Source organism: Eublepharis macularius, chromosome 5 (genome assembly GCF_028583425.1).
Source record: "Eublepharis macularius isolate TG4126 chromosome 5, MPM_Emac_v1.0, whole genome shotgun sequence".
NCBI classification, from domain to species: Eukaryota; Metazoa; Chordata; class Lepidosauria; order Squamata; family Eublepharidae; genus Eublepharis; species Eublepharis macularius.
Window position 1 is genome coordinate 146,671,093 of NC_072794.1, and position 13,102 is coordinate 146,684,194.

Sequence of the window (13,102 nt, forward strand, 5' to 3'; positions counted from 1 at the left end):
TAGCCAGCCAACAGCAGGGGTTGGAGAGAGAATGAGACCAAGGGTCCACCAGGTTCATTTGTATGAAGACAAACCAACAGATCATGCTGCTGAATTATTATCAACACTGTTATTAAGTGGAAATGGAATGGTAATAGGAAACAATCAATATAGAGCAATAGTAAAAATTTATTTTATAACCCAGAGGCAAGAGCCAACCCTTCCATTCAGGAAGAGGTTAACAGCTGCTTAGGACCCAGCACAAGTACGGAACTTAGCATCTCAAGATGTGGCAATCGCCTCTAACTTAGTTTTAAAAGAGGATTAGACAAAAATATGCCGTTTAGGTCTGGACATGATAGGTAAATGGAACCTCCATGTTCAGAATACTAAATTCTTGGACAAACACTGGCTGGTGTTCATCATCTTCTTATTTCAATAATGAGACTCCAGACATACTTCAGCTGGCCAGATTTGGACTGAAACCTGGCACAGATAGGTCTTGCAATGGTTCATCAGGGCAACGTAGAACGTATGCTCTACCAGCCCCTTATCAGCATTATGTACCCTGAACATAGTTTCCTGTTGCTACTTTCCAAGCCAGGCTGTAAGGATGCGGATCATGGAATATTTTAAGAACCTGAGAACAAAGTTACCGATAGCTTTGCTTTACATGGAGTGGAGATGCCTGTGTCACTCACCTGATTAAAAAGATGCTCAAGGCAGCCATGGAGTTTGTCTTGTTTGTCCAAAGGTATCCTCATGTCATTGGGAAGTTCATCACCTAATTCCGAAAGAAGTACAAGTTTGGTTTTGTTCTCTTGGGTTTTTTTTTACTTCAATGCTAACATAATGATAGTAAGAACTTCTGAAGCAGATGCCCTTCCTCCAATATGTTCACACAGCTATCATTCTGACTTTAATCCTCAGAGCTCCATTCCTGGTTCCCTGTGTTTTTCTCCTAGTTTTGATATCTGGATTCTGTGAGCCCCTTCTAACATAGGAGAAGGTGAATTATGAATTTTTGGAATGGATGAATAAAAATATGGATGGCAGCAGCAGTGGAAGCACTGATGGGGTACGGGTGAACAGAAATCCAACAGGCAGAACCCTACAGTCTACAACTGACTTATGGCCCAACAGTTGTACTTTTCTCTTTGACTGCCTCTATTAAAGCCGTATCTTAAAAAGAATGTTGCAGAGCTGGAAAAAGTAGAGAACCAAGATGATTAAGGGGTGGAAGCACCTTTTCAACAAAGACAGGCTAAAGAATCTGAGACTTCTGAGTTTCGAAAAGGAATGGCTAAGGAGGAAATTATGATAGAGAGTTATAAAATTATGTAGCAGGTAGATAGAGTGAACAGAGTGAAATTTTTCTCCCTTTCCCAAAATACTGGAACATGGGAGAATCCAACGAAGCTGATATGTAATATATTCAGGAAAGTCAAAAGGATGTACTTCTTTACCCAATGAGTGACTAAAATGTGGAATTCACTGCCAGAGTGATGCTAGTGATGGTCACAAGCACAGATGGCTTTAAAAGGGGATTAGACAAATTCATGGAGGATAGGTCCATCAGTGGCCATCAGCCATAGTGACTAAAGACAGTGAACCTCTGAATACCAGTACCAGGAAACAGCAGCATCAGCAGCATTGGCTCTATGTCCTGTTTGCTGGCCCTGCAGGCCAACTGGTTGGCCACTGTGTGAGACAAGATGCTGGACTACATGGACCAATGGGCTCATCCAGCAGAGTCTTCTTATGCAATTAATGTCTCTTTACAAAGGCACTCACTCACCAGATCCCATTTCATCACTGCCCAAGTAAGAGCTGTTACTCCGCACGCTGGTATAGGACAGCACGGAGTCTCGGTTACTGTTACACTCACTGTGAGAAAAAAAGAGAATAAGGAGCCATTAAAAACTTCCCAGATCCCGCTCCTATTCTGCCCATTTCCATGAGCTCAAGGTGGCTTACATCCGACAATGGCTCTCCTAATTCAACAGAGTAATAGGATACCATCTTTAAGTTCCAGCAACCTTTTGAACTTTGCACCAAGCACTCTTCTTCTGATGAATATGGATGGCGACATCAGTGTGTGTGTGGGTTTCCTCTTTAGTACCAGACTGCCTATCCATGTCTAAGCACCAGGACAGGGTTAGCAGCTCAAAATTAAACCCAGTGTGCTTGATTCTCCATGATGTCTGAGCACAGGAACCTCATCACAGCACTCCCTGAAGCCTAGCGGGTTGACTTCAAAGTATAGATTTAATTGCATTCTGTATGAAAACAGAGAATGAAGCCATATTGTTCTTTGATGTCTCCGTTTTGCCTCCTATCTACATCCTATGGAGACACGTTCACATAATAGAACACCGGTTCTCACATAGTTCTAAACTTTAATGTACTTTCCAAGACCTACTTGAAAAGCAATGCCACGGTATTCCCCACTACAACATGAAACACAGTAATCTCAGATCAAAGTATGGGGCCTATGAATGTAAGAGATGCTGAGCAATGGACCCAGGCAATCAAAAAATTGCCTTCTACGGATATTTAAGACAAGACTGGATAAATATCAGTCTGGTAGGGATTAAGCCTACAAAACCCTGAAAGAGTCGCACCTTCTTACTATGTGATTCCTGCATTTGATGAATGGCACTCACTCAGCAGATCCCATAAAGAGGTTTGATAGTATGACTACTTATAAACATGTGAAGTGCATTACAATCTTTTTAAAGTCCTCATTGAAATCTGCAAGGTAAGTGTGTGATACTTCCCTCTTAAAGATATGAAACAGGAGTCCCAAGAGGCAGTGGTTTCTCTAAGGATATTCCACATCCAGAAAAGTTGTAACTAAGATCCTATATTTGAACCCAAATTCAACTCCACTGGACCAAACACTCAGTTCTTCGCTTTAAAAATGGGCTCTGTAGCAATTTGTGATGGATACTGACAGGATTCTGGCATCTGCGAAGACCGCTACTTATACACTGGACCCTTGCCCATCCTGGTTGCTAAAATCTTGCAAGCCTTTGATGTCTATCATCAATCAGTCGTTGGCAGAAGTGATGCTGGTTGGGAAAGCAGAGATCTTGAAGGATATTGTGCTTTCCACTTTTGATGGGGTTCAGTTGACCACTGCAAAATCAGTTAAGAGCCTAAGAGTTATACTGGATCCAGCACTGCTGCTAGAGAAACAAGTTAATGCAGCTGCAAAAAAGACCTTCTCCCGATTCAGACTAACCTAGAAGATGTCCCCTTACCTTGACACAGCCAATCTGGCCCCTGGTTTCACACGATAGTAACAGCGAGATTAGACTACTGTAATGCACTCTACATAGGTCTCCCCTGAAAGGCAACTTGGAGACCTGAGATGGTGAAGAACGCTACAGCTAGTTTACTATCAGGAACTAGATGAGGCACACTTATTACTCCCATTCTGCACTCACTCCATTGGCTACTTATCAGGTGTCAGGCTCAGTTCAAGGTTTTGATTATCATGTACAAAGCCTTCCATGATCTTGGACCACCTCTCCTCCTATGCTCTGCCACGGCTGCTTTGCTCATCTGAACAGGGCCTTCTGCAGATACCACCTGGAAGCTGCGCAAAATCAGTGACGGCCCACACTTGTGCTTTCTTTGTGACAGCCCCCACCTTAAGGAATGGCCTGCCTGAAGAGGTCAGGAAAGCTTCCACTCCCCTGGCTTTCTGCAAACTATGCAAGTCTGAATGATTCAGGTGGGATTTTTTACTCAAATAATAGGACTATGCCGTAAGAAATGGCTCAAAGAGATGCCTTGGAAAATGGGCAGGAATCGTAGAATATTCTACTGGGTACTGCCATTTGATGTACTTTTCTGTGTTGCTAAAGATGTCATGTTTAATTGCTTGCGCTATGTTTCAGGAATGTTTTCATCTACATTTCATCTCTGTGTTTGGATTTATGATTGTTTTCAAATGTTTGTAACCATCCCCTATTGAATTTGAACCCGGGTCTCCCAGATCCCGATCCAACAATCTGACCACTACATCACACTGCTCCTAGGGGGCAGAACTCTGCCAATTTTTGCCTCTGTAGCTCTCTTGGAATTATGTTACTGCATAAATACTGCTTAATAATACTATATCATATTCTCCAAACTTCTCAACCGAGACTGTGAGGATAAAATAAAATCCCTCTTCCCATCTGTACTTGATTTCTGCTTGTAAGACATGTGTTCTCAAAGATACTGCATTTCTCTGCATTTCTGAAAGTGATATACCACTTTTAAGAAGGTTGTGGAGAGACAGACGCCTATGGAAAATCAAGTGACTGGATTAGATCTCCTACAACAAAGCATGGCAAATGCAGGCAAATATTCTTTGTCATACATTCTTAGCTCCCTCTTGTAAGCTCCATGGTATCCGCTTTCTGGCTTAAAACCATCCAAACAATTTGATTCCCCCATGAATAGCTATTATATATGTTATGTATGCTTAATTGTCTGCCTGAGTCTAAAGGAGATAAGACGGAATAATCTTTCTCATCTTTCATTTATGTCCAAATTCTGAAACAAGTGACAGCTCCACTGGGAATTTGACTTTGATCACACTATGTCATCTGGGACAGATTAGGCTCAATTATAGAACCCATTAAACAAAACACAGTGGAAGAGTAGGCGTTGTATGAAACGATGGGTACAATTATTTCTACTGCATTGAAATATGTCTGCTGTTCATCTGTAGCTTCAAATATGAAGACACGTTACCCTCGAAGCGACTAACCTGCCACCCACCACATGCTTTTCTACTGTACCAAAACTGGGGAGCTAAACCATGAAAAATGTGCTTTTCTACTTGTTCAGTGCTTGGCTCTTAGAGGAAATAAATGCTGTTGATTCCTGTAACTAGGAATGTTGAGCTCATGACAGTGGAGGTTTAAATTTAGAAAGGAAAGGAAATAGCACTTCTAATTGAATTGCTGTGGCCTATTTTGTTTAATGTGCTGATTTCAAAACATGTTGGGGATTTTTCTATCAGCCACTCAATTTGACATGTTTCTCAGTAGTTTTCAGGGCTCAGCAGTTGTTTTAAACTCTACCATTTTAAGCTCATACAAAGTTAGAGCTCCCATTCCCCTAGCCTCTGCCCCCCACCAGCTCTCCCATGACTGGCAGGGTCAAAGGCATGAACAGGGCCAATTTTTACCCAATCGGCCCCTGGAGCGACCTGTCACTTTCGCATCCTCCTAGCATGCACTTCCCAGAAAGTCCTCCTGACACCCCCCCCCCCCAAAAACTCATTCTCCAGCTTTCAAGCCCAGGGGACTTGGCAACTTTACCAAAGTTCCATTTCCCCTGCAATGCAGTTACAGGAAAAATATTAAGTCCACCTGAGCACGTATGCTCACAACAACCTTAGGGATAGCACATGTGCATATCCCTCAGCTGATTTTCATTTCAAGCCATTTCCATTTCAAGCCATTTGCATCCAAACTCTGCATTAGAAAATTCCTGGAGATTTGGGGGTAGATCCTGGGGAGGGGAGAGTTTGGGGAGGGAGGGGAGCTCAGCTGGTGCGTGATGCCATACAGTCCATCCATCAAAGCTGTCATTCTCTCCAGAATTGATCTCTGTAGTTTAGAGATCCATTAGTAATAATAATTCCAGGAGCATTCCGGGCCACAACTGGAAACTGGAAATTGGTAGCCGTATCCCAATGATCTATTTGCGGAGGAGGGTTCCCACTCTTAGCGCTGCTAGTCCACAGATACTAAAATGAGTCTGAGAGAAAGAGCCAAAATGAGAAAGGTAGCTCTTAAATGCTCAAAAGAGTAAATACCTCTTTAATGGGGCATTTCCTGCTGGGTTTCTTGTTTCCCCCACTACTGCCATTCAGGCTGGCTTTTGCTGAAGTGTCACCAGCAACTAAAGAATTCATAATTCCAGGTGGGTACCCGTGTTGGTCTACAGTAGGACAGCTTGATTTGAGTCCAGTGGCACCTTAGAGATCAATAAGATTTTCAGGGTATAAGCCTCAAGGTGACTGAGGAAGGCAATGGCAAACCACCCCATAACTAAGTCTGCCAAGGAAACGTCATGATGCGACATCCCCGCATGGGTCCCCGCATGGGACTCAGTGCTTGCACCTTTACCTTTACCTTTAAGCCTCAAGAAGAGAGCTTTGACTCTCAAAATTGTGTTGGTCTGTAGGGTGCCACTAGACTCAAATCCTGCTAGAGTCTATGACATTGGCATTGTAAACTGTTCATATCACACTTTTTATCAATATGCTCTGTTCTTACGGAGGACACTGGCTTGCACAAACTATTGATTGCATTAGTGTTGGCAGAAGAGCTTGCAGAGGAAGGGAAGCAAATATGGATGAAATATCAGCTTGATAAATACAAAGGGAGAAACTATCAGGGTGTAACTGTTAGTAAAAGTATTGTTTCTGAATGAACCCTTAATATAATTTATATTTCTTTGCAGATAGTGCCACTAAAGATCAAATAACATGTTTTCTTCCAAGTTCATTCTGGAAGACTTCTTTTTCCTCTTTTCCAAATGCAGCCACTGGGGGTTCTTTTTCAAGGAGGAAAACAGCGTAGGGAAGAAAAATTTTAACCCATCCCTCTCCTGCCATTTTCTCACTTTAAAAAAGCTAACACAACGTGCTTGTACTCCTGGCTGGAGAAAATAATACAAGTAAGATTCCTCCAGGGTAAGCAGCTCAGGGCAATATTTTTCAGCATAAAAACTGCAGGAGAGTTAAACAGCCTCCTTCCTCCCCCCATGCAATTTACCTCCTTGCTAAAGCAGCTGAACAGCTGCATTTGCAAAAGAAAAATAAAAGCCTTTTACAACAAATATAGAAGAAAATTTAACGTTAGTTTGACCTAAATAGGAACACAGAATTAGGTCTATGTAAATCTCTGGTATCTTTATTGGATCTGCCTCTAGTCTGCCACGTTATTCTGTAAAATGTGCTCTTTCGTCTACTGGATAGGAAAAAGTCCCTTGTTTCATTTCTTTTTGATTCAGTGTTTTTTTTTTTTAAAAAGGCCCAGCTTGAACTATATGATGTTTTCATTGATGACAAATATTCCAGGAGAAGCAACAGGTCAGTCCTGCTTTTGGAAAACAACGTTTTCAGACACCTGAATAAATATTTGGGAACTGTGGTTTTCAAAACTAACTTAGAAAGGGAAGAAGGAAGGCAGAATCCAGACATTTGTTCTTTTGCTATTCAACGTATTAGCCTTTTGAGAAGAAAATTATTCATACACTTAAATAAAAATCCCCTCTTTTTTCTTTTACAACGACTGCTACTACAAATACATCCAGATAGCTTGAGAACTTTACAGCTCCACTGCAGTTCACTGTTGTATAGCAAACGGAGAAAATAGTGAACCTGTCTGGGGATGGGCTGTGGCTGAGAGCGGAACCACAAGTGACGCCTGACACAGGTTGGACACTTGCCAGCTTCCCTCAAGTTTTGATGGGAAATGTAGGCAACTTGGCGGAATGTTGGACAAGTGACAGTTGAAAAGTCCATTGGACAGCAGTCAGAGAGTCAAGCTGCAAGACCAGGATGCCTACATTTCCCATCAAAACTTGAGGGAAGCTGACTAGTGTCCAACCTGTGTCAGGCGTCACTTGTGGTCCCGCTCTCAGTGGTAGAGCATCTGCTTCGCCGGCAGAAGGTCCCAGGTGCAAACCCCTGGTCTCTCCAGTTGAAAAAAAAGCAGGCAGTAAAGTGATGCATGTTAGACACTGGGGAGACACTGCCAGTCAGAGTAGATAGCATTGAACTTGAGAGACCAGGACCGTGGCTCATTATAAGAGCAAGTGTGCGTTTAGGCTTGAATTACGGATTTACATAGCTACAGCATTCTGAAAAATAAACCCCCTGGACCTTGCATAGTATTCAGGAAGCAAAGTGGTTGAGTCTCCTTCTAATGTGCTAGGTGTAATCAGGACATGATTTTGCTACTGTTTGATAAAAATGTGGACTTGAAGCCACATTGCTTGCTTGGCATTGGCAGCAAAGGACTTTACGTCAGCCCCCCCCTTACCTGAAAAGTGGGGGATGGGGGTCGGTAGGCAAGTGGGAGGGTTGCTGATTCATGTTCCTCTTATGCCTGCTCTGCAAGCATGCTTCCCAGAGACACCAATGGCATCAACTTCCAGTTGAAAACTGGAAGCAATGGGGTCTCAGCAGGCCCCAAACTGGCCACAAACAGCAAATTAGCCCCACTGACACTCTGAATCATGTGGTTTTCAACTGGAAGTGACATCGTCAGGGCCTCCAGAGTGCAGGTGCCATTTCGCTGTGTGCTGTGGTGGCTCCCAGCCTGCCTGCCTTCTCCTCTCTCCCTGCTGGCCAGGTAAGCAGGGCTGGGGGCAAATAGCATATTCCCCACCACCACTACAGGGCTGGCATCCCTATAAGAATGTCTAATTTGTACTCTGGAGTGTAGGTGCCTTAGTTTCTTGGTGCTGTGATCCACAAAACACCAAATACAGAATACCTGAAATTTAGCCACAGGATTTAGTCTGAAATCCACAAAAAAGCCAGCTCAAACAACAACTTTTTCTCTACCATGAGGTGATTTTTAAAACATTAACACATAGTTTGGCTATGCTGAGAAGGGGGATGGAATCACTAGACAAGAAGAAGAAAGGATTGCATACCTTGGCTAAAACACATTTTCTGCCCTGAGATGGAATAACACATCTAGAAGGGGGCCCAGTGAAGCCTGAGGCATAGATAACTCTCCCATTTTTTAAAATTTCACAGCCCATGGAGAGGGATCAAGTCATTCCCTCATCTGTCTGTCCTGACACCAGGTTTTTGCAGAAGAATGGTGTTTTAGGACTCTGAAGCCTCATTGTATAGTTTTGATTTGGGCAGCTAAGAAATCTCACTGGTGGGCATCGCCTTCTGAAACAGTACGATTTTGTTCTACCCTCCTCATGCATTTGAATTTATTCAATTTAAGTCACAAAGTCCAACAAAGTTTCGCCATATTCCTGGTTGTCAGGTCTTCCAGATGAAGGGAGCGGTGGTTAATTGTTTCTATTCTGAAGTGCCCTCAGACTGGTGGTGCCTGCTGATTTTAGTCATGCGAAGATTCTGCCGACGGCATAATCACTACTCTGAATCCCAATTAGTCTGTGTTTTCTGTGGATGGTGTGTTTGTACACACAAGACAACAAATTATCAGTTTCACTAACAACAGCTGCTGGGCAAGTCTTAAACTTACAAGCTTCTGCTTCTGGAAAACCCACAAACGATTCGCTCTTTCCAGCTGCAGTGCTTCACTGGATAAAGGGAAAATTCTTTCTCCTGACCTCACTCGACCCGCATGATCAACTGAGACCAAGCTGTAAGTTGATCCCGTGACAGACACGTGAACCGTGTCAAATTGTCAGGAACCCTGGGCTGGATACACTTCAGTGCATACTGTAGTAGCCTGTAGGGCCTGGCCTGGTATTACAAACAAGATAGTGTCCTCCGTTACTGTACTGTTAGCTAGCAACAGGTTCAGGCCTTCAGCTTATAAGGGACAACCTATTCACTCATTTTTAGCTTCCAACACTTTTCAAGCAGAGAAGGAACCAATAACTGTTAAATACATTTTGATTTTCAGTTTCTCTGACTATAACAGAAAAACAAAAGAGATGGAGAAAAGCAACAATTGTTCTTCCTTTCTTTCTTCTCTGCTCTTATGACTACAGTCTTGATCATCAACAATACAGAAGAACAGAAAGCAATTACAATGATAACAGCAAGTAATGATAATAATAACAATGTATATAACCAACACAGCTGGAACACCAAGTTGTCCAGATCTGGCGATCAGATTTAATTACATAGGAGAGAATTTGGCTACTACCACAGTAATATTATGATCACTTCCGTCCAAAAGGATCTGTAGCTCATAGTGGGCTGGGACACAGGCCAGATCCTTTACAAAGGGAGAAGCAAACATAGTCCTATACCTATGGAATTTTAGACAATCCAGCAAGCAATGGAGCAAGATGTCAAGGCTCCCTGTGTCACAGCTGCAAAGTCTATCAACTAACGAGACCCTTCCAGCGCAGCCAGATAATTCTGCCGTAGGGATTGCCTTAAAACAAACCAACATAAGAACTCGTCGATATTTAGGAACCATCAAATAATTGAGATATGCTGGGCTAGATTTTGGATACACCAATCGTGGAGAAAAGCAGTATTCCTTGAATGAGCAGGAATAATTTGCAATATAAACCAAAGATATACAATATCAATAATGATTTGGGAAACAGAAAATCCAAGAGAATAGCCTTGTGAGGAATTGAGGGAGCAAGGCAAGCCCTTCCTTTGTCTCTTAGTTGACCCTATCCCTTCTCCTCCTCACCTCTTCGTAGCCCCTTTCCCGTTTCCTCCTCACCATCTGCTTTCTCCACAGCCTCCTTCTAATCGCCTTCCCCTCCTACACAATGCTACTTATTTGGGCAGCAATTTGTATTGCTTGGTGTCTGAACTCCAACACTTTTGTTCTTGTGACACCTGTGGATGATGCACAAATATCACTAATAAAGTGTTTTGAGGGAGGAGGCAGTTTACCATCAAATCATTATTATTATTTTAACAACATAAATTTTTTTCCCTGCAAACTGTGACCACAAGCTAGCCCCCTTGTGCAGATTTGGCTGCGTTTGTAAATCTGGCTATCTGTACAGGGGCTATTCCTATGGTTGCTAACTTCCACGTCGGGGCTTATGATCTTCCAAAATTACAGCTGGTCTCCAGACTACAGAGATCATTTCCCCTGGAGGACATGGCTGCTTCGGACGGTGGGCTTCATGGAGTTATACTCCACTGAGGTTCTCCCCAAGCCCTCCACAGGCTCCTTCCCCAAATCTCCAGGAATTTCCCAACCCAGAGTTGACAAACATACCTTCCCTTTACTATTATTACTAGTATTACTATTATTACAACAGTTATTCTTTCATGCAGTAAAACATATGGGGAGCCAGTTTGGTGTAGTGGTTAAGAGTGCGGGACTCTATTCTGGAGAACCGGGTTTGATTCCCCACTCCTCCACTTGAAGCCAGCTGGGTGACCTGGAGCTAGTCACAGTTCTCTGGAGCTCTCTCAGCCTCACCTACCTCACAGGGTGTTTTGTTGTGGGGATAATAGTAACATACTTTGTAAACCGCTCTGAGTGGGTGTTAAGTCATCCTGAAGGGCGGTATATAAATCGAATGTTGTTGTTATTGTTATTATCATTATCATCATAAACAGAAAAATTAACAGCAGGCTATACACAAACGCAAGAGTTATTTTTAACAAAAAGTATGTTACTAGCATTTGCATGGGTGCAAGGATTTCTTCCTCCTCCTGCAGCAGCCTGAAATGCACCCAAAATCCTATTCCTGGGTGTCTCATGTCCCCAGAAACAGGATTTAGGGGGGCATTTAGGGCTGGTGCAGAACAGGGAATGCGAGACCATTGCACTTTTCAGGTGGAAATCCTTGGGCCTGTGGAAACGGCTAGTCTGGATCCAAGCCATCACGATGAGGAGCAGACTGGTGAGTAATCTGGAGGTAACAGTCAAACTGGGTTACAAAAATAAGCAAAACTAATCCCTTTCTGAAGGTTCTGTTTCTGCTCTTTGCAAGAATTAAGCAAAAGTTTGACGTCTGAGGAGAGCAAGGTTTCAGCCTGAAAACTGAAGACCAGGCTCCTGAGGTAAACTAGTTAGTTATCGTTAGCAAAGGAAAGGTCCTGCCTGACTCATGGAGGTCTGTAGGAACACCTCAAGAAATCTGCATGATGACTAACTGCCACCCAAGGACAAACATGTGAAAAACACATTCTGAGAGGATGTCCCATCTGGACCCAATGATGAAGTATGGTCAGTCAGTCAGCAGGGGCAGGATATTCCCCTGTTATCAGGCCTCATTCCCTGTCACCGCTGCTGCAGCCAGTGAGAGAAAAATAATCTTAAAAATCACCCTTAGTGACAGCATGACATGACTTCTGGGAAAAACACAGTGATGGCTGTGGCCATGATTACATCTCTGGAGTGAATTCCACAGCTTAATCACTTATATAAATATTTCCTTCTGTCTGTCCTGAAACTATTGCACATCAGTGTCATTGGAAGCCTTCAAGTTCTAACATTTTGGGAAAGGGAGAAAAAGTTCTCTCTGTCTACTCTACTGCATAATTTTATAAACCTCTGCCATGTCCCCTCTTAGTTATCTTCCTTCTAAACTGAAAAGTCCCAGACTCTTCAGCCATTCCTCATAGGACAGGTGCTCCAAACCCCTAATCATTTGTCCTCTTTGGTGCTTTTTTCAGCTTGGCTGAGCTGAAATGCAATGCCACTTACGGGTATTTCTTTCCCAAGCTTCCCAGATTCAACTATTAAGTACATTAAGTACATCATGAATAGCTTGTGACGTGATGCCAACAGGTGCATTTCCTTCTTTCCCACTGGCTCCTCTTTTCATATTACTACTTAAATTAATCTTAACGTCTTAGTTATTTTCTGCACTGCTTTGCTTTCCCACTGCTCCTAGGACTGACTGACTTCCCCTCTCCCATATACACACGACGGTCAGCACTTTATTTTTTCTCTAGGTTTCTAAAGACACAAGCATACTTCTCCACTTCTCAATTATTCTAAAATCTGTGGCACACAGACCAGCAGAGGCCTATGATTCACTTTCATGGTGTCCCCAAGATTACAAAGACAACACAAGAAGAAAATAACAACCTTTCCAGGACAAGAGTGCCAACTTAAAATTCAACTCCTTCAGCAGTCCACTGTTGTTTTAGTAAACATGTACAGGGGGTGTTGCTAGGCAAAAACACAACTACTGAGAAAAAATGAACTTCTGCCTATTTACTCTGTGGATTCAGTACTGCCATGTACATGAAGAAGGAATTTATGTGTAATATGGACGTCTTTGAAGTACCCCAATGTGGCAGCCATAATATAACAAAGATGCTGTAGGATGTACTCAACAAGCAAACTCAGAATAACAATCCACAAAACAACTGATTATAAAAGTTATTGATCTATTGTCTAGGTACAGGACCTCCTTTGATCATTGGATGTAAGACTGGATTCTTGTACTG

At 42.8% G+C, this 13,102-nt stretch overlaps 1 protein-coding gene across 2 annotated transcripts in view; it reads right to left on the bottom strand.

Annotated features, from left to right (window-relative positions):
- The window catches only part of PREX1 (phosphatidylinositol-3,4,5-trisphosphate dependent Rac exchange factor 1), a 301,144-nt gene that overhangs the window by 24,484 nt on the left and 263,558 nt on the right, over nt 1-13,102 (bottom strand). For both annotated transcript variants that reach the window (XM_054981047.1, XM_054981046.1), the window contains exons 27-28: nt 1,778-1,866; nt 681-763 (exon numbers count right to left, since the gene is read on the bottom strand). In XM_054981047.1, coding sequence (XP_054837022.1) covers nt 681-763; nt 1,778-1,866 — 172 coding nt within the window. The remainder of the gene's footprint in view (nt 1-680; nt 764-1,777; nt 1,867-13,102) is intronic.